Here is an 18,760-nt window from a genome sequence, read left to right as displayed (position 1 = left end):
TCCCCCACACCATGTACAAAACCCTCAAGTGCTCATCTTATTAGTACCTAGAGGTATCGTACCTAACCGTGTGCATGTGGCTATCCGGCTAGGTATGTACATTCCTAAATACCGAATCCATTTACTTCGGTGTCGCCGCCAATAGAGATAAGCCAGCTGAAGATAAGCAGCTAATTGGCCAACGACAGCTGGAATGGCGTTGGTTGGATATTCGATCGTATTTGATATGGTCGTTTCAGGTTTAGCGGTAGCCGGGGCTTAAGGGTCCCCCCTGGTCTGCAATGGCAGAATGGATCATTAGCCCCGCTGAAACCCCATGTGCCCCGCTGATCATGACGCTACTGCTATCTGCTATCTGCAAATTATCTCATCTCATCGAGCAATTCTTTCTAAAATCTCCGCCTAGCTTTCTTGGCTTTCCCAGCTCTTTTTATCGTCCAATCGCCACGCACGCGCAACAGCCCCACCAGCTTCAGCATTGTCGGATACAAACCTTTATACATGTATCTTAGTCATTACCTATACACTCGGTAAACCACTAACCTAGGAAGGATATGTGCAAGCTGTGAGAAAAAAAAACTCGGTTAAACTCTTTGTTCTATGTTTAACTTCCAGTAACTAACTAGTCTATGACTCGATAGTCGGGTTATAAGTGAGAAGTAGTTAATGCAATTACAAGGCTATAATACCTTACACAGCCTTATGGCAAGAACCCTAGATGCCTTCAGATGCCCTGGCGTAAGTAATCTATCTATAGGTATATATGGTAGAGAAAAGGCATACCTTGCGACCATCCTAAGATATAGCAACTTAATTTGTCTGGTTGTAGGGATTATACACTTTGTTATTGTTATATTCGAAACAGATATTTAGATTGGCAACAATTAAATCGATTAAAAACGACCATATTGTTCTTGATACAACCACCGTGTTCCGTTACATCTGCTCTATATCACTATTTGAAACGAGGATATATTCTTGATGGATTCCCTTGTGAAAAATAATTTCTTCTGCATCAACCAAGCATTCTAATTAATCCCATCTTCATATCTCGTAGAACCGCGAAAACATCCCACAATCAGCTTTGCTTAGCAATTTACCAAAGACGCGCTTCATTGAAAATTACAATGAGCCCTAAGGATATCGACGAGTCACGATTGTACTGTGAGAAGCACATGCTCATGACTTGTAAGATATGTCTGCATAGTGTCAACGTAGCCTCCGACGGTACAATCCCAAAGAATGCAACTGACCTATTCCGTCCTGATGGGATTTATGCGGTTGAACCGCAATTTCAACTTGCCCATACACTTGATATTGATAGATTGGGGTATATAGATGGTTTACACCCAGACAAAGAGAGAAAGCTGCCTCATATTGATCTACTAAAGGCCATCAATAACGGTAGTCCATATTATGACTGCAATTCATGTGGTCTTACTTACCTCGCAGGTGGTGGGCCTGGGTCCTTCGCTGCACATCCCTCTCATGTTTGCTCGGATGGAGAGCGATATTTGATAGCCAGACTATCTGCATCAAAGTTTACCTGCGACTCGAAAAAGACTGTATGGCATGGATCCTTCCATTTCGGAGACAAGTCCCCTTTAAACGCCCACTACCAATGTATAGGAAAGATTGACAGTAGAAGTGCAGAATGGAACCTTGACAATTCTGAGCTAGGGACTCTAACCCAATTGCTAACATCGGTAGAAAAAGAGGTTTTCCCCCACAGGCGAAAGCTTGTTGACGAACACGTCTACACGAATAGCGCCTACTTCGCCGGGCGAGCTCGACGATTCCAATTGATAGTGATCACTACTCTCAGTAAAACTCTTCTCAGTTTTTTGGGTAGAGTACAGACCTTGAAATATAGCCCGAAGAAACAGGCTTACTACGAGAACAATAGGTTTGGAATTGTCAAAAGAATGTATCCTACTACCGAGGAACGACGTCGCTTGACAGCAAAGTTATTCGCGGGGCTTAAGCGCCTGGCTAAGCTTGGTATACAGGTGCATTGGTCTCCCGGCACAAAATCTATGTATAAGAAGAGAGTCTTCCTTAACGAGCCACATGTAGTCCCACCGGTACTGAACGAGTCCCAAAACGACCCACCCGCTGAGAAAGATGTGGAACCGGGCGAAGACGTAGAGGAGGATGAGTTGATAGAAGGTGATTCTCTTGAGGGTATACCAGACCAGGACCAATTCCAGAACATTGAATACGTTCCGAGTCCCGAGGAAGATGCTGAGACCCAGGACGCCGTCCAGGATGCTTCCTCTAACCCGGCCAAGTAGTCTGGCTGATGGTGAGCTAATTGCAGCTTCCCCTTGAAAATATTAATGTAATATGTATTAGTACTAGGTAGTTAGATACTTACCTACGTAGGTAGGTATCTAGGAGTGTAAAGTAGTTGCTAACTATAAAAAATATAATTTAAAAAAGGGGTAACTAAAACAGCCTTAAGCTCATGTGATTTATTCCCAGGTAATTTTATGTTAAAATTTCGACTCCGTAGTATTTCTGAGTAATTGGGATTTAAACATACCTACATAATGTTTAAAGCCTTGTTATAACTACTTATTATAACTAGCTACCCAGTTAGCAAACAACGGCTTTGAAGTCACTCTTACTCCTAGGAGTGACGTACGACATACGGTACAGGGTTCACAGGAGATGCACTCCGCATTCTAAGAAGCCGAAAGTGGACCAAGATCGTATGCACTCCTCAACCTCCACCGTACCGTAGCTTGACCCCGCAGTCTCTCTCCTCGCTTTCTAACAAATGCCAGGAACTATTTCCCCCGATATCCACACCCACTTATACCGAGGGTCTTGACCCGGTAGCTTAAGAAACAATCCCAATGCCCCCCCTGCCAATCTACTCGTCCCTATCTTAATTAATCAACTAATTGATTCTATTAATACCAACACTAAGCAAAGCAATCCCGCCTAACCATAACCATGCCGCCGATCCCCAAGAACATCATCGTCACCGGCGCCGGCGGTTTCATCGGCCCCCTGCTCGTGGCCCGTCTGCTCAACGACCCGGGGTACCGGGTGATCCTGACGGACCTAGTCGAGCCGGTCGTCCCCCCCGGGGTCGAATACCCGCAGAACGCGACGGCGCTCAAAGGCGACATCTGCGACCCGGCGTTCGTAGCGTCCCTGCTAGATGCCGCTGCCCCGCTCTCCGCTATATTCATCTTCCACGGCATCATGTCGGCCGGGTCGGAAGCTGACTGGGATCTCTCGCTGCGCATCAATGTGAACAGCGTAAGGGACTTGTTGCTAGCGCTACGGGCAAAGTACCCCGGTGTTCGCGTGATTTACTCCAGCTCCCAGGCCGTGTACGGACAGCCGCTGCCGGACGGGCCTATCTCGGATAGTGTCACGCCGACGCCCGAGGGCACGTATGGCGCGCACAAGTTGATGATGGAGGTCTTCATCAACGACATGCATCGGCGGGGCTTTATCGACGCCTTCAGCCTGCGGTTCCCGACGGTCTCGGTGCGGCCGGGCCGGCCTACCAGCGCCGCATCGTCGTTCCTATCCGGCATGATCCGGGAGCCGATGAAGGGCGAGGAGAGCGTCATTCCGCTGGAAGACCGATCGTTCAAATCGTTTCTTACTTCCCCGGGAACTCTACAGGAAAACCTTATCAGGGTGTTGAACATGGATAGCTCGAAGCTACCGAAGCACATCCGCCATATTAATGTCCCCGGGATCTCGGTCTCGATACAGGAACTGATGGATGCGCTTGCCAAGTACGGAGGGGAGGACAAGTTGAAGTACCTCAAGGAGGAGACTGATCCAGACCTCGAACGGATATTGCGAAGCTGGGCGCCGGAGCTCGACACAACTACGCCGCTGAAGCTTGGGCTGACTAAGGACGAGAGCGCGGAAACACTTGTCAAGCAGTATATCGATTCTCTTAAGTCGTAATACTCACCTGTAATTCCAAATGCCACAAAATTTTGATCACTATGTTAGTCTTGCAGGTTTTAGCATGATGTAAAATTGACCAAACGTATAATATATTACGCTAGGATCAAACATCTTCAATGTATCCGCCCCCTGAAGCCCCAAGAGTAGCATAATATAGATCCTCCTCTGCGAGAATGACCATTCGCCCATCACCGGCGAAGTTGAAGTTCGCGGCTGTCTTGCCGAGGAAGATCTTTCCGATGAGCTTTCCTGATGGGTTCCACACCTGCACGCCATCGCCGCAACCAGAGTAGACATTGCCATTACTATCGCAGTGAATACCTACGCGATTGAGTGTACTTCATTAGCCTTGGGACCTCTCAGGGGGGTAAGCGATTCATAATAACGTACCGTCTGGAACACCGGTGTCGGCGTACGCAAAGAGCCTACGGTTGTCCCAAGTCCCATCTTCCTGGACGTCGAAACGATAACTAGGAACGTATTAGCTGCTGTTCAATTCTGTTTATCGGCCGTTATTGCGTACATGCTGGCAGGCTCACTAAAATTCCAACCTAATACAGCCTTATTGGCCCCAGTATCAGTGACGTACGCATGCGAGCCGTTGGGAGAGAATGTTAATCCTAGGGAGCAGACACGTATTAGAATATGAATGCTCAATACATATAAAAGCCTCATATAATGCATCTTACCGTTATTAACACCGAACCCATCTGCGACTGCAGCGACTGCGCCAGTCTCGGGGTTATATCTATATATTTGAGTCCGGAGTCCTGGCGCGGGTCGGAAATTCTGTAGATATCCGTAGAGACTATCGCTGAAATACAGTTCCTTATTGCGAGGGTTGACCGCGGCATCATTCAGGGAATTGAACTGGCGTCCGAAGTAATTATTGAGTAGTACTTATTGCGAATATTAGTTGGTTCCTTTCACCGATTAACTAGAGTCTTTTGTACTTACTAGTTGTATTATACGGTTCTCTCGGATTCATCACGACCAGCTGCGACGTAGCGTCGTCTCCTTGGCCCTCCGCGGCAAATACAATTTCGCCCTTATAGTTGGTTCCGCCTAAAGTAGGCTCGTAAGCTAACACGGTAACCTAGGGTTGAGACTAATTGGTCATACCATTCGAGTTGATGATGGCGGGTACGTCAACAGTCTGGACGTTAACAGATCCCGTTGCGTTACGAATATTCGATACGGTCGCCGCTTCTGAAAGCGCGATTTTAAGGATGATATTAGATTTGTTTAGGCCTGTGCCCGCGGCTGCAGCTCCAGCATTTTGCACAAAGAACATCTCATCTGTAGGCGGATACCTAGCGTCGAACGTGTTAAGACATATTTGTGCAAACTTATATGCTTCCTACAAACATACCAGACGGGGGCCTCGTGAAATATGGGATTGGTTCCTGCGTTGGCGATGAGTGTCAACGTAGGATTAGGCCCAATTACATCGTAGAATTCATCGTCATAAATATGGAAGGGCTTTTCCTTCAGTGACTCTAAATCATGTCCCGGCGGTATGAAGAAAAACTGTTATAAATTAGCTTCTCAGGCTCTGAAGCGATGTAGGAAGACATGGTAGAGTTTACCGTGGTAGCATTAGCTACTGATGGGGGAGAAACGGTTGGCAGAACATTGAATGATTTCCAGTCAATGACCTGAGCCTGTCCTGGGACCTCACGTTTCGATAGTCGTTCGTAGTCGAATGCCGAAGAGCCACTATAAGCTTGAACGAGAACTCCTACTGCTAGAAGAACTAGCGCCGCTGAGAGAGATGTCATGCTGTGAAAACTCACACCGTATGCTGCTTCCGCATTCCTGTGTGATGAGTCTTGGGAAGTTGTTGTCGGCACGGGACCTGTCATTTTGTATGCCCCCAATCCCTCCCAAAGGTTACATGCAGTTCCGGGAACGGTACGGGCCTAGCTAAGTTATTGGCTAACGATATACCTAGGTTAACTCCCGGAACGCCTGATTGCTTCAATTGGCGAGGTTGGTTATGCGGGGAACTGACCTCATTAATTTCTCACCGCTTATGTCAAGGTATTATCGGCATCTGCTCCACTTGACTTAACTACTTCTGTTAAATATAAGTCTTCGAAATAGCAAGGTTCGTCCGGGAAAGGTTTAAAACTAAGTATGTAGACGGGGACCCCGGTTCCGGTAGTTTGGGATACGACGCGGAGATACGACGCGGAGATCGGAGCGGGGAAGCGAGAAAAGTAGTTGATTGGTCTACTTGTACAAAGGATGTTATGCCGCTATGTACCTAATCTAGCGTAAACTTGGGTTAGGTTAGGTACTACTAAGGTACTGTGGGAAGGTACTGTGGGAAGGTACTGTGGGAAGGAACAAGGCATAGGTAACTGTATATACCTATAACATTTGACCTAATTGGAAGCGGTTTGGAAGCGAGGTAGAATAATCTTTACATCATTCCACAGTACCTAACCTAATCTTTTTCATACTGTTTCAACGAAATGAATCGGTTTCCATCTTTTCATATTTTCAAACTACCTAACCTACCTAGGTAGATAGGTAAGAGTGTAAGGCCCGAGCATCGCTTTGACGGAGTTAAGATTCGTGAGGCAGGTGAACCAATTATATGCCATCCTCTGACATGCCGTCGAACTACCACTGTTCACCCCCCGACGAGTTCGGGGGCCGAATCTTGGGCAGCTCTGGGTCTTCCACCGCCCCAGTGACCATTGTTGAGAGGAGAGCCTTGTGATAAAAGTCACAATGTCGGTAAGGGTGTAATAGTAGACGTAAAAGATGGATGGCTCTTTAAGATGAGTACCGTTTATGTCACACATAATCGGATACTGTTCCCGATGCATCGACGGATCGGGATGCGGATCGGCTTATAAACTATATCAGGCTATCTTCTCCCCCAACCACCCCGAAACAAGAAACGACAGTATAGTCGCCAGCTGCCCGGGAGCCATCGACGGCTGCGATTTTGCTGGTGTTATCGTAGCAATCGGCGCCACCGTGTTCGAGTCCAGGTCCTTTCGAGTCGGGGACCGAGTTTGCGGGGCCGTGCATGGGTCCAGCCCTCTCCGAGCCAACGCTGGAAGTTTCAGCTATAAAGATTCAAGTCATCTCCGACATCGTTTGCGCAGTAAGTTCTAACCATCGATGTCCTTGCTTTGTTTCTTTTATCTCACTTTTGGGAAGTGGTGTTATATTGCTAAGCGCAACCTCGACACGGCCATGTCTCTCTACCGAAAGACATATCAGATGGATCTCATGAAGCTGTTTATCAAAGTGAAAGAGGAGCAATCAGGTTGAGTGGCATCACTGGTCCAAGTTTGTAGACTAAATAGTCTTGACGAATCAATGCTCACTGAAAGCGATCCTTACATTCACACGTCATCTAACTACTACTTTTGTATACGAGAAGAGGTTATACCTTAGGTGTCTCCTATGGATAAGATTGTAATAGGTTGAGTAAATGATGGTTACGCCGAATGTAATCCTATGGTTTCTAATTTGAGTCGCTCTTGTGTCTCATATTACGAACAATTTCAGACATTTGTCCACAACACAAAGAAAAGCCAGCAAATTTCACACACAAACCCATAGTTTAACGTTAGCAACAATCTGATATAGGCTTTGTTTGAAAATTCAAGTTTGACATCTTCTTGTTCCTTCACAACTCAGTTGTGCGAGTTCAAACAATGGGGCTAGCAAATATATATACAACTAAAATCCCCACAATCATTCATTCTACCTAGGTAGCTATCAAGCTCTTTATCCCAAGAAGAAAAAGTGAGTTACCCTACAGTAACCGAAACATAAATATTCAACATGTCCGACCAGCAATCCGGTTTCTCCGCCCGTAACCAGGGACCTACAGTTCGTAATCCTGACACAGGATGTGCCGTCCAGCTGAGCGCTGAACTGAAGCCTACTGGCTTTGAGCATACAGAGAGGTGCAAATGTATCAAACCTGGAACAGACGGAGAGTGGAAGCTCTTATGCGATGGCATCAAACGTGCTATCGAGACTAAAACGTTAGACCTTGATAAAGCTAGTATGGTCTTCGCCGAGCTTCTCTTGGGTATGGGGGTTGATAGGATACCGATTGCGGCTACCTTTTCTCCGGGGAGGTAATGAAAGGCAGTTTCATTCCCAATGATATTATCAGTAAAATTATAATTCAGTAGATACTTAATTTTAGCATAATACTCTCGGGAACCTCCATAGCTGTAAGCTCAGTGGGGATGGTACCGGGGGTGTAAAAAGATAGAGATCTGAATAATAGAAAATAGAAAAATACAACAGTATCAAAATGTGATTATAATATCTCTACCTAAAGTATATTGATATTTAATTTTAGTTAGTACTCTTTTATCTCTTGCTTTTATAAGCAACTTTGCCCTTGGGAAGATTATGACATGACATACCGCAAGACAAGCAATGAGATAATAGGGATTTCTGTTTTGCAGGTTCGCAAAAATAGATATACTTCAACTACCTAGGTAGGTATGTAATGAAATCTCGTTGTAGAAGCGTGGTTCTACTCGATTGCTCGCCGTATGACGAATAATTCATTCCTATTTCACATTTCACATGGAGATAACTCACCTATCTAACCCCTGGAACTTTACGGTCTAAATACCTTACAAGACGGCTTTGGAATTACATCCCTCATAGATTTAAAGTTATAAGTTAGCTTCAGATTTATTTGGTAGTTTTTGGATAAATTATGCTCCAATCCACCTCAAAACGTAGCTCATAGGATATGTAAACCTCTGACCTAAGACTGTCAATCTTAGGATGTATCCCATGCTGCCCATGTCACAAGCAATTCATCGCTCTAAAACCTGTTTCGGCGACGTACCCATACAATTAATCCAACCCGACAGCTTCCTAGTCCAGTAAGTAAGCTGTGAGACTAACGATATCGAAGCTATTAACTGTCCACTTAAAGTAATCTTAATGAAACGCCTTATTAGGCTTTTGATTGAACAAGATGGGTAATTGAGATGTTTACGGACCGAGGAACAGAGAGCATGATGGCTATCTCTAACACATGATTCGATGGGCGCTAGTGCGCAGACCGATCGCTTTTCGCCTGAATAAGAAGGTCTTAGCTTATAGCGTTGCGATGTAACGCTGATCTGTGGAGAAGAGCGCGCATGATAACGAGAGCGTCTTCCCCTGACCTAAGCGCCGGACGGCGATGAAAAGCTTAAAAAGGAGGTAATGACCGCCTAGCACCGACTGGAAATGGAGGCATCATAGGTCGCGACAATATGTTATCTACTCGCATGTTCGGTGCCGGGTCCTTGGCTGTGCTGTGCCTAGCTCAGCCAGTCCTGGGCGGTACTCTCAAACAATGTACCGGTACGCTGGAGTTGTCATGCCATAACGACACCAAAGTCGCCGATACCTGTTGCTTCAACTACCCAGGAGGGTCGCTGTTGCAGACTCAATTCTGGGATACGGACCCTGCAGTTGGGCCTGATGATTCTTGGACTATTCATGGTCTCTGGCCGGATCACTGCGATGGCACGTACGACGCCACATGCGACAGCAAGCGTGCCTATACAAACATATCAGATATCCTAACGGCGGCTGGTAATAGCGATCTCCTTAGTTACATGGAGACGTACTGGCTGCCGAATGACGGCACAGGGGAGACATTCTGGGAGCACGAATGGGGAAAACATGGCACGTGTGTCTCAACGCTGAACCCGAGCTGCTTCACCAACTACAAAGCTACCGACGAAGTCTCCTACTACTTCAACACGACAGTTAGCCTATTCAAGACCCTAACGACGTATAAGTTCCTCGCGGACGCGGGTATCACGCCAAGCTCAAGCAAGACCTACAAGCTCTCTGACATCCAGGCCGCGCTATCTAAGAACCACAACGGCGAAACCGTCTACGTTGGCTGCAGCGGGAGCGCCATCGAGCAGGTTTATTACTACTTTAACGTGAGGGGTTCAGTTGCCAATGGCGAGTTCGTACCGGCGAGTCCGGACAACAGCGACGATGGGGGCTGTCCCAGCACGGGTGTCAAGTATCTCCCCAAGAGCGGGGGTAACGGGGGTGGATCGACGACCACGACTACTTCCAAACCAACGAGCACAACATCGGGTGGATCCTCGCCAACGCCAACAGGGTCATTCTCAGGAAAGGGGTATCTAAACGCCGTAGTCAGTGGCTCTACAAAAGGGTGTATCATCGGGAGTGGCACCTGGTACACGACAGGAACCTGTGCGACATTTACAGCCGCTTCTTCCGGAAGCGGCTTTACACTCAAGTCCAGCAAGGGCTATTGCTCCGCGTCAGGTGGCTCTCTGACTTGCGCCTCTGGCATCAGCAGTGCTGACGCTGACGTCTTCGCTGCGGATGGAACAAATCTGGCGAATTCCGGTGGCAATGACTGGTATGCCGATTCGGTCCCCAGCGGCTCTACACAGGGTGCTGTGTATTCTGAGAAGGGATCGCATGTGACAACGTTGCAGATACAATGGAAAAGCATCTGATAAACGCGTACTAGACGTGAATACTATTCCAACATGACCTTCCTCTGAGCGAAGATGTATATATATTCTTAAAATAGTGCTTACCAATGAAATGAGCCCAGCATGAGCCCTACACAAATTACATTTAGAGCCAGATATGAGTAACGAGTCATGGTACGAGGTAATATATGAATTGACGATGCTTGTTATTGAGGACCAAGTCGATCTTTACTCTATGTATTATCTTTACTCTAGTGTCCTAAAAGACACCCTTTGCCTATGAAGCAAGCTTACTGTTAGCCGGGGCTATATATCCTTTCTCTTGTCATGTATATAATTGCTTCTTACCGCACAATGTATAGAGGATTCATAGCTCCAACTGTCATATTGCCGCTGCTCATGGATACAGTTTCCATCCTCCCGTTACTTGTCGTTGAAACATTCCAATTGCATCATACTCCAGCGCCACTTTCCTCAGATCGTCCAATTGGCCAGTAGTGTGTAATGGTTGCTGAAAATCTGCATCTGCATAATTCATGTATCTAAATTTGTGAGCAACACCCTCTTCCTCCGCAATACGGTCCACGTCGTTAATGAAGTCGGCAGCAGAACCTCGTACCTGTGCACCGGCTTCAGGATTTTCCCAGAAGTTAGATATCAGAACTAAGACCAGATCTTTTTGAGGAGTTGATGCTGGATCAAAGCCCAAGCTGTTTAGCTTAGTCGGGTCTGTAGCTGGAGGTGGGATAGATTGCAAAGTAAGAGATGATGTGATAGTCGCATTGTGTGGTAGTTTCTCAGCATATGCTTTCCAAATAGCATGCACCTTCTTGATAATTGTCGGGCACATTCTAAAAGTCGTCGTAGCATAGATCGAGCTATCACCTTATTAGGGCTGTAGTAGTTGTAATAACCGTGCGAAAATGCTTACCTCTGGTTCGGAGTACTAAATGATTGCACTTCATATGAGAAGTCCGTGGCATTGGAAATACGAAGTGTACTGGAGATCTGAGGTTGAATATCGGTATAATTCTTTAAATTCAATGGGAATTCTCGGGGCTTCGTGTAGAAGATGCTGTTCGAGACAAGAAATGTTTGGAGAGGTTCAATGTATACATGACTCTGCTCTACCGAAGACGAGGGATCGAAGTTCTCGGGAGTCTTCCAATGTGTAAAAGCTTCTAGCTGTTTGGCAGTTGTTGAATTGGGATAGACGATACTGCCGCCCCAAAATTCACCTTTAGAAATTGTCGTAATATCCCATCGTGTGACAACTCCGAAGTTATTCTGACCACCTTTCAACGCTTTGAACAACGCCGGATTCGATGTCGCATTGGCGTTAATGATATCACCGCTTGATAGAACGACTTCCATGTTCACTACAGCATCGCATCCAAAGCCATATTGAAGTGCAAAAAACCCAATTCCACCTAGAATCCCAATTTGAGAAATCAGTAACTAACTTTTTCAGCCATAGTCTGATATGAAATCACGATATATACCTCCCGAAAGAAAGCCGCCGATACCGACCCCAGAAGCCCTGCCTCCATTTAGCGAACGATTGTGGGTATCCAGGACGGCGTATACATCTCCCCACAAGGCTCCGGTGCCGATTGAAGCAGTAATACCATCTTCAAGGATATCAACACCATGTATTGAAGTCATATCCACTGTGACACCGCTGTCGATGTTCGAGAATCCTCCATTCGTGCCATGGCCCCCGCTTCTGATAGCAAATTGAGTCGCCGGTGACCTTCGTAGCGCTTTTAACGTTGTGGCTACCTCAGCAGAATCCGAGGGCTTGACGATGCAAGAGGGCTTCAGAATCTGCTGCTGGACATAAGCATAAGAAAAAACGGAGGCATTATATTCTGCGCCCCCCGGAAAGAATACTCTGTTATTTATCTTTGATGCTAATATTTGGCATGCTAGATTTGAATTCCATTCAATTGACGTTGAAAAAACGAAAGGAGTGAGAAAGCATAGCGTGAGTAAGGAGGCCGATGAAAGAGACATGTCTAAGGAGTTGTAGTTTTACTATTATATTAAGCATATAAGTAAGGGCCAAAAGCAGATGTTCAGCTCAGTGAACGTCAGTGATATGTTACGGGTTAAAATTATTTGTTGATTTAAATGTGCCTAAAATATATTTTTACAATAAAACAAAAAGGTTGGTTTAATTTTCATTATTATTTTTATTATTATTACTATCATCATTATTATTATTATAAATATAAATTATTTAAATTTTTTATTTAAGATTTTAGTACTGGTTTATGCTTGTAAGATTTAGATTAAATCTTGTTATTTTAAGTAAATTCGATTTTACGCTCATATATCTGCTGAACCTCTACCCGAAATCTGTCTACTTTTATCCTAAGCTTTGCATATACCAACAACCCCCTTTTCTAACATGTCATTCAAAGGATCCGTTTTGATCACTGGCTGCAGCAATGGAGGAGCCGGTGCTGCTATGGCGATGACTTTCCAGAAGGAAGGTTACCAAGTCTTTGCATCTTCTCGCAACTTAGGAACTATGTCCAATGTCGAAAGTCTGCCAAACGTCAAGCTGATTCAGCTTGATATTACCAAAGCCACAGATATCCAAGCTGCCACAGACAGTGTAAGCAAGGAAACCGGCGGGACTCTAACGTATCTTGTCAACTGTGCTGCTCGCAATCACTTCATGCCATTGCTAGATGAAGACATTGAAGCCGGAAAAGCACTGTACGATACCAATGTCTGGGGACCGCTGGCAGTGACTCAGGCTTTTGCGCCTTTCTTGATCAAGTCCAAAGGGACTGTTGTTTTTATCACATCATTATCAGGATACCTCAACGTGCCCTATCAAGGTCTGTTCTTTTCTACTGTGTTTACTTAATAGCTACCTGTGTGCTTAGGTATTTTCTAGGTACATTTGCCGCGTCCAAACGGTCCGAAGAAATCATGGCAGAAACTTTGAGACTTGAACTTGCTCCGTTCCATGTAAAAGTTCTCTCCGTCGTGACGGGTGCTCTCAAAACCATGGGACAAACTCACTTTGACGATTGGAAGCTGCCAGATAAGTCTCTATATGCACCAATCGAATCAACTATCTGCGATAGGGCTCGTGGCCAGGAAGGTGCGCCTAGAATGGATGCTATGGATTATGCCAAGCGTGTTGTATCCGAGATCATCAAGGGTAGAACGGGGAAGTTCTGGTACGGAGCGAGTGCAGGGGCAGTCAAATTTGGCACGTCGTATCTTCCAACATTCCTTATGGTAGGTAAAGCTTTCAATTTGTGATGTACGCTTCACTTGCAGTTAATCCCCGCTTACTTTTTAATAGGACAGTGGCGTGCAGATTAAAACCGGTTTAGATGTGTTGGCGAAACAGAACAAATAGGATGACGCGAATAATTGTAGTATATTCAGACTACAGTCAGTGTTAAGAGCTTATATTTGGGGGCTTATGCAAGAGGACAAATAGAATGTGACTGTAAAATGTTACATATCAGGACTTCTTTATTGTCAATTCATATATTTAACCCAACTGTGTTTGGTTCTAGCCTGGCCTCAACGTAAGCACCCCTCATCCCATTGATCCTAATTGTACGACAAACAAACGTACCTAATGCTACCTACCTACCTCCTTGCCTAGGTAGCCTACCTCATTATAAGGCTTTGTGTCACCCACTCCCTTTATTCATGCTACCTCCTTATCTCCTGTAGTACCAACCTGCATGCTCCAACTCGCAATAGTCCTAAAGGATTTGAGAGACATCTTATGTTACCTTAGGTACCTAGTTAAGCAAGAAGCAGGATGTTATATCCGTTGATATGCATGCAGGTCTTACGTTCAATTCGTTACAGTAGCCTTGGGATAATCCTTCTAGTATGACATGAAATAATATCTTCGAACCCGACATAAGGCTTCACTAAAAGAATAATCATGATATGTGTAACTCGATTTCAATCTCGATCGCTTCTTTCTTCTTCTCCAGGCAAGATAAATAAATTCTTTTTATTTTTTATTGTGTGTAGTAGCCTTCGACAAGCTATCAAGTGTCATTTATCATAATAAACGAAACAAACTACCACCGAGGCTCATAGCAAAGCCCATAATAAAGCCTCCGTACTTCTTGTACTCTCTAACTGGTACTGTAGTACACTTAAGTTACTACTCTCTGGCCTTGAAATTGGCTTTCACACCCGGGGCCGGCAATGTTAAGGTCCTCCAATTGATTGTATACTTGCGGTTCTTTTCGACCATCTCCGGGTCATATACATCTAGGATATGGTATATTACATGTTTCATGACATATGAGACAAAGAAACGCCCCGGGCTAAGTAAAAACGTCAGTAACACAAAACTGAATATAACCATGTAGAGTTCCTTAACGTACCAAGTTAGCTTGCCAGTGCCCCATACATGCCATGTTTCGGACACGTCAGTGAAGTTTGATGGCCCCTCTGGTTGTCTCGAATGCTCTCTCCCCGTAAGTTTTGGGCTTGCGAAGCGGAATCCATCGAAGACTTCAGGCTGAGGATACTTTGATGCATCTTGTAGCATAGGACCTACTGGAATGCCTACCCATTCTCCCTTTGGGACGTGTGTGCCATCTGAAAATGTGAACCCCTTCAAAGTGCATCTGCGTCCAGTTACTTTGGAAATATCAGTATTATCTACAGCTTGCAAGCAATATAAGAGTCGAGTAAAGTGGAATACCAACCGGATTCAACTGGAGTCCACCGTGAGCACTCCTTTAAAAAGCTATCCATCAACGGAAGGCCTTCCCCTTCTATGAAGAATTTGCTGCCAGCGGGACTTTCCATTTCTTCACGAAGCGGGTCGATATACTCAGGATGTTCACACAAGCTGTAGATAGCAAATGTTAAAGTCTAGGTCCCGACGTTTAGTTAGTGGCATATCTATACTTTCCACTGGTGCACCTACAGTTGCTAAACCTTGCACGGAGCCGAACCAAATTGCCATGACTTCGAAGGCCATCCTCCCAGGTGTCCAGGGCTTGGATTTTGGCGATGTGTCAATAATCCACTGTATAACATCGTTCTATGTCCAACAAAGTTAGAGGCGAATATACTGAGTATTTAGTCCATGCTACTTGCATATTTCTTTTGAGGGTTGGGATTATTCATCCTCTCCTCGATAATAGCCACCAAGCCGTAGAAGAACGTTCGTTGTCGCTTGAGAAACAAAGGAATAAATATTCCAACCAATCTAGAACATTATTAGCTAATATACCGTGAGCTTCGAATGCTAATCTTACGGAACAAGGAAGTTAGGCGTGAGGCGGAGGAGTTCGGAGCCGTAGAGCACATCTTCGTTGTAGTAATACGCGGCATCGATAAACTCTGTATTTTCCGCTGTTTTAATTAGTCAACGATAAATGGCTAGGTTAGCTTATTGCGAATGATATAGTTACCATAATCCAAGCCGAAGAATGCATATGCGCTAATTTTGGTAACAACCTTCTTTGATAAAGCCAGCACTTTAGGATTATTAGCTCGGCATGGATACAGTGAGGATTAAGAAGGTACCGTTTATACTCCCCTCTCGCCCAAGTTCCTGAGCGAAAGTCCTATCAACAATAACTCGGACACCGGGGGTCAATTGAGGCAAATGACTAGTTAACAAAGTGCGCAGAGTCCGGACAAATCCAATGCCTTCAATCCCTCTCTGGTCATGCCAGTTGAACCCATTCATGGTATATTCCGGCATGAGAATCTGCGATTGTCAACAAGAGCATTGGCAATTTATTAATAGCGCACCTTTTTGGCCGCGGCGTGTAGAGACAGCTGATCGTTGGTTGCGTTCTTTATATCATCGATAAGCTCAGGAGAAGAAACCAAGGTCATCCAGCTCTCGGGAGTATAGAATCGGAGGGAGTTTCCTTTCATCTACCAAATGATAGATACGGATTAGCTTTAAATCTAACAGGAGTACGGAATAGTGAAGTTAATATTACCTGATCGTACGCAACTCTGATTCCAGAGATTGCGGTGATAGGGAAAACAAATTCTTCCCACAGGGCTTTCAGCTGGCTCTTCAAACGTGACATGGAAATGATCCGCGGTAGATTCGAGGGCTTCAGATACGGTAGCTTCTGAATTGTCGGCAGAAAAGAGATGATCAGGGATACAGTAGCATGAGCAACGACTGCAGATGTAAGGCATATGATAGGTGTAAAGATGAACACCGGAAATGATACATTAACAAGACTAAAGAGGAGGAACTCCATTCTGATGTTCTAATTAGTAACTACTATACTATTCTGTGTAAAGAGTTTTCACTATTGATGAAACTTTCGGTTGCAATAGAATGCCATATACTATGAACTAAGAGAGGAATATATTATAACTTCAGATTTTATTTTAATGGCTCGATAAGAGAATATACCTAATAGCCAACATGCACCTTAGGCAACTAGGTGTATGATAACTAACTTCGTTGTCTCGTTCGAAAATCCAACCAATGGTTGTTTGTGAAACTAGTCCTATATTAAGCATCTCTCATTGTATTATGCACTCATCATGTCTAGGCCTCGGGCCGTTCCCAGTCTTCCGGCTCATAAGCTTACTGTCACACCATGTTTCGGAAAGCCCCATTGTGGAAGTCGGTGATAGTGGTGTAGGTCTATTAGGATTCCAGATGAGATGTATCTCCCATAAACACCTGGGTACCTAAGGTAGGTAGGTACCTAGGTTAGATGATTACCTGGTGGCTGACCGGATGGATGACGGGTACCAGCGCGAATCTCGTAGTCTCGCCCCCAAGCCACACAATCTTCTTCCACACCTCTGGATCGCGATATGCAGAAGACGGCCAACGGATAGTGTTGGAGCATCAACAAGTCTCTTGGCCCCCTCATTAATGGCGCAGAGAAGGATGAAGCTAAGCATCACGCATCAGTACAGAACTGCAGGACACCACCACTATCGGGCACACATCTTGCGGAGACCGGGGAACACGCCGAAGCGCTTGCTTAAAATAATAAACCGAAATATTATTGCATAAATCAATATTTTTAAGTAAATCAATACTTTACCCTAAAAGTCCACCCTTTTTGCTACTCATTCTTTTGTGCCTTTCCTTAGTAGCAAACAGTGGTAGACCTTGCCTCCTTTACCATGGATGCGTTACCACCGGGTATAGATCTTTCTCAAGTTCCTCTAGCTGCAAACCCAAACGGTGATCCGCCGAACTTCGTTAATCCACCTTCTCTCATTTCTACGGTACAGGCTGTCGGGATCACCTTAGGCCTAATTTCCCTCGTCCTGGTTATTTTGCGGCTCACTGTTTATCATCGGACTAAACGTGGAGTTGGCTTTGATGATGGTATGTGTTCCTCAGAACCCGTGTGATAATATTTAGGCTGAATAGGCTTAGTATTTGTTGTCATGGCATTCCTGCTCGCTGCTGGTTATACAGGCATATCCTGTAGCCGTATGTCAACTATCCCCTAAGGCATGATCTCGAACTAAGTCGCATTTTCAGTCAAAGATGTCACGAGGCATGCATGGGATACACCAATAAGCTTTCTTGATGTGGCCTATCTCAAGGTGCACCAGTGGATTTCTATAATAGCGCTTGGGATTGAACGCGGATATCTAATGACCAGTGTAGAAACTCTTCGTTACTAGCCTATTTTACGGACCTATGCTCTTCTTCGCCAAAGCATCAATTCTTTTACTTTATTACCGAGCTTTTCGACCGATAAAATGGTTACGTATCAGTATATACGTTATACTGTTTATCCTTTTCTGCAGCTATATTGTAACGGGTAAGTTGAACGAATATCAGTGTAATGGGGTAATAACTAAGAGTCATTTCAGTTCCCCTATGCTTCAACTATTGTATGCCGCACAATGGTAAAGCGTGGGACCTTACTGTGCTCTCCAATTGCAATCATTTATCTACCCCTGGATTGGTACAAGCTGGCATAAATATCGCCGCAGATATCACTATATTTATCCTTCCACTTCCAATTATTTATAAGTTACAGATGCCTACCGGAAAGAAGTTTGCTCTTGCCTGTGTCTTTGCTACAGGCTTATTGTGCGAGCTCCTCTCCTTATATTCCTACCTGTACTAATTTTGTTCAAGTGCTTTAGTTGCCAGCATATTGACGGTATCTTATCGTATCAGCATTGTAAGAGGTGGTGATGCATCTTGGGCGGGGGCACAAACATACATCTGCATGTAAGCACGAATTGTAACCATTCTTAGCTGTAACCAGGTACCTAACTTTACACATAGACAAGCAGAAGTCTATGTATCGATCTCAGTCGCTTGCATGCCGTCACTTGCCAAAATTTGGAACGTGAGGCTT

The 18,760-nt window shown here is 45.0% G+C and overlaps 10 protein-coding genes across 10 annotated transcripts; 7 read left to right on the top strand and 3 right to left on the bottom strand.

Annotated features, from left to right (window-relative positions):
• Positions 1-1,127: 1,127 nt before the first annotated feature.
• F4813DRAFT_389211 (uncharacterized protein) lies at positions 1,128-2,294 on the top strand (the record flags this gene model as incomplete). Its single annotated transcript, XM_049246795.1, has 1 exon — positions 1,128-2,294. One exon carries the CDS (start codon positions 1,128-1,130, stop codon positions 2,292-2,294), a length of 1,167 nt encoding a protein of 388 aa, XP_049099913.1.
• A 453-nt stretch (positions 2,295-2,747) lies between these two features.
• On the top strand, positions 2,748-3,995 carry F4813DRAFT_64776 (NAD(P)-binding protein). The gene has a single exon (XM_049248734.1). The coding sequence runs from the start codon at positions 2,962-2,964 to the stop codon at positions 3,940-3,942; it is 981 nt and encodes a 326-aa protein (XP_049099912.1). The 5' UTR covers positions 2,748-2,961; the 3' UTR covers positions 3,943-3,995.
• A 53-nt stretch (positions 3,996-4,048) lies between these two features.
• Positions 4,049-5,810, bottom strand: F4813DRAFT_389209 (calcium-dependent phosphotriesterase; the record flags this gene model as incomplete). Its single annotated transcript, XM_049246794.1, has 8 exons — positions 4,049-4,266; positions 4,336-4,415; positions 4,469-4,565; positions 4,635-4,844; positions 4,903-5,010; positions 5,068-5,258; positions 5,318-5,475; positions 5,535-5,810. 8 exons carry the CDS (start codon positions 5,808-5,810, stop codon positions 4,049-4,051), a joined length of 1,338 nt encoding a protein of 445 aa, XP_049099911.1.
• Positions 5,811-6,386: 576 nt separating this feature from the next.
• Positions 6,387-7,301, top strand: F4813DRAFT_358469 (uncharacterized protein). Its single transcript, XM_049243244.1, has 3 exons — positions 6,387-6,483; positions 6,534-7,069; positions 7,126-7,301. The coding sequence occupies exons 2-3, from the start codon at positions 6,751-6,753 to the stop codon at positions 7,140-7,142; spliced, it is 336 nt and encodes a 111-aa protein (XP_049099910.1). The 5' UTR covers positions 6,387-6,483; positions 6,534-6,750; the 3' UTR covers positions 7,143-7,301.
• Positions 7,302-7,755: 454 nt separating this feature from the next.
• On the top strand, positions 7,756-8,105 carry F4813DRAFT_358467 (uncharacterized protein; the record flags this gene model as incomplete). Its single annotated transcript, XM_049243243.1, has 1 exon — positions 7,756-8,105. The coding sequence occupies one exon, from the start codon at positions 7,759-7,761 to the stop codon at positions 8,062-8,064; it is 306 nt and encodes a 101-aa protein (XP_049099909.1). The 3' UTR covers positions 8,065-8,105.
• Positions 8,106-8,936: 831 nt separating this feature from the next.
• F4813DRAFT_64747 (ribonuclease M) lies at positions 8,937-10,636 on the top strand. Its single transcript, XM_049248733.1, has one exon. The coding sequence runs from the start codon at positions 9,210-9,212 to the stop codon at positions 10,446-10,448; it is 1,239 nt and encodes a 412-aa protein (XP_049099908.1). The 5' UTR covers positions 8,937-9,209; the 3' UTR covers positions 10,449-10,636.
• A 188-nt stretch (positions 10,637-10,824) lies between these two features.
• Positions 10,825-12,443, bottom strand: F4813DRAFT_389206 (FAD-binding domain-containing protein; the record flags this gene model as incomplete). Its single annotated transcript, XM_049246793.1, has 3 exons — positions 10,825-11,305; positions 11,359-11,857; positions 11,930-12,443. 3 exons carry the CDS (start codon positions 12,441-12,443, stop codon positions 10,825-10,827), a joined length of 1,494 nt encoding a protein of 497 aa, XP_049099907.1.
• A 351-nt stretch (positions 12,444-12,794) lies between these two features.
• F4813DRAFT_358462 (NAD(P)-binding protein) lies at positions 12,795-13,959 on the top strand. Its single transcript, XM_049243242.1, has 3 exons — positions 12,795-13,279; positions 13,339-13,688; positions 13,756-13,959. Exons 1-3 carry the CDS (start codon positions 12,841-12,843, stop codon positions 13,810-13,812), a joined length of 846 nt encoding a protein of 281 aa, XP_049099906.1. The 5' UTR covers positions 12,795-12,840; the 3' UTR covers positions 13,813-13,959.
• Positions 13,960-14,429: 470 nt separating this feature from the next.
• F4813DRAFT_358457 (cytochrome P450) lies at positions 14,430-16,799 on the bottom strand. Its single transcript, XM_049243241.1, has 10 exons — positions 16,397-16,799; positions 16,200-16,328; positions 15,969-16,155; positions 15,854-15,919; positions 15,698-15,794; positions 15,537-15,648; positions 15,364-15,480; positions 15,140-15,308; positions 14,813-15,071; positions 14,430-14,752 (listed from the first exon to the last, which is right to left on the bottom strand). Exons 1-10 carry the CDS (start codon positions 16,667-16,669, stop codon positions 14,587-14,589), a joined length of 1,575 nt encoding a protein of 524 aa, XP_049099905.1. The 5' UTR covers positions 16,670-16,799; the 3' UTR covers positions 14,430-14,586.
• A 645-nt stretch (positions 16,800-17,444) lies between these two features.
• Positions 17,445-18,702, top strand: F4813DRAFT_64600 (uncharacterized protein). Its single transcript, XM_049248731.1, has 6 exons — positions 17,445-17,766; positions 17,818-17,874; positions 17,926-17,990; positions 18,055-18,211; positions 18,535-18,630; positions 18,696-18,702. Exons 1-5 carry the CDS (start codon positions 17,559-17,561, stop codon positions 18,540-18,542), a joined length of 495 nt encoding a protein of 164 aa, XP_049099904.1. The 5' UTR covers positions 17,445-17,558; the 3' UTR covers positions 18,543-18,630; positions 18,696-18,702.
• Positions 18,703-18,760: the final 58 nt, after the last annotated feature.

The sequence above is a fragment of the Daldinia decipiens genome (assembly GCF_022478715.1).
Source record: "Daldinia decipiens strain CBS 113046 unplaced genomic scaffold F4813scaffold_15, whole genome shotgun sequence".
Taxonomy (NCBI): Eukaryota; Fungi; Ascomycota; class Sordariomycetes; order Xylariales; family Hypoxylaceae; genus Daldinia; species Daldinia decipiens.
Note: the sequence above shows the minus strand (reverse complement) of the source record. Positions and strands in the feature narration are given on the sequence as shown.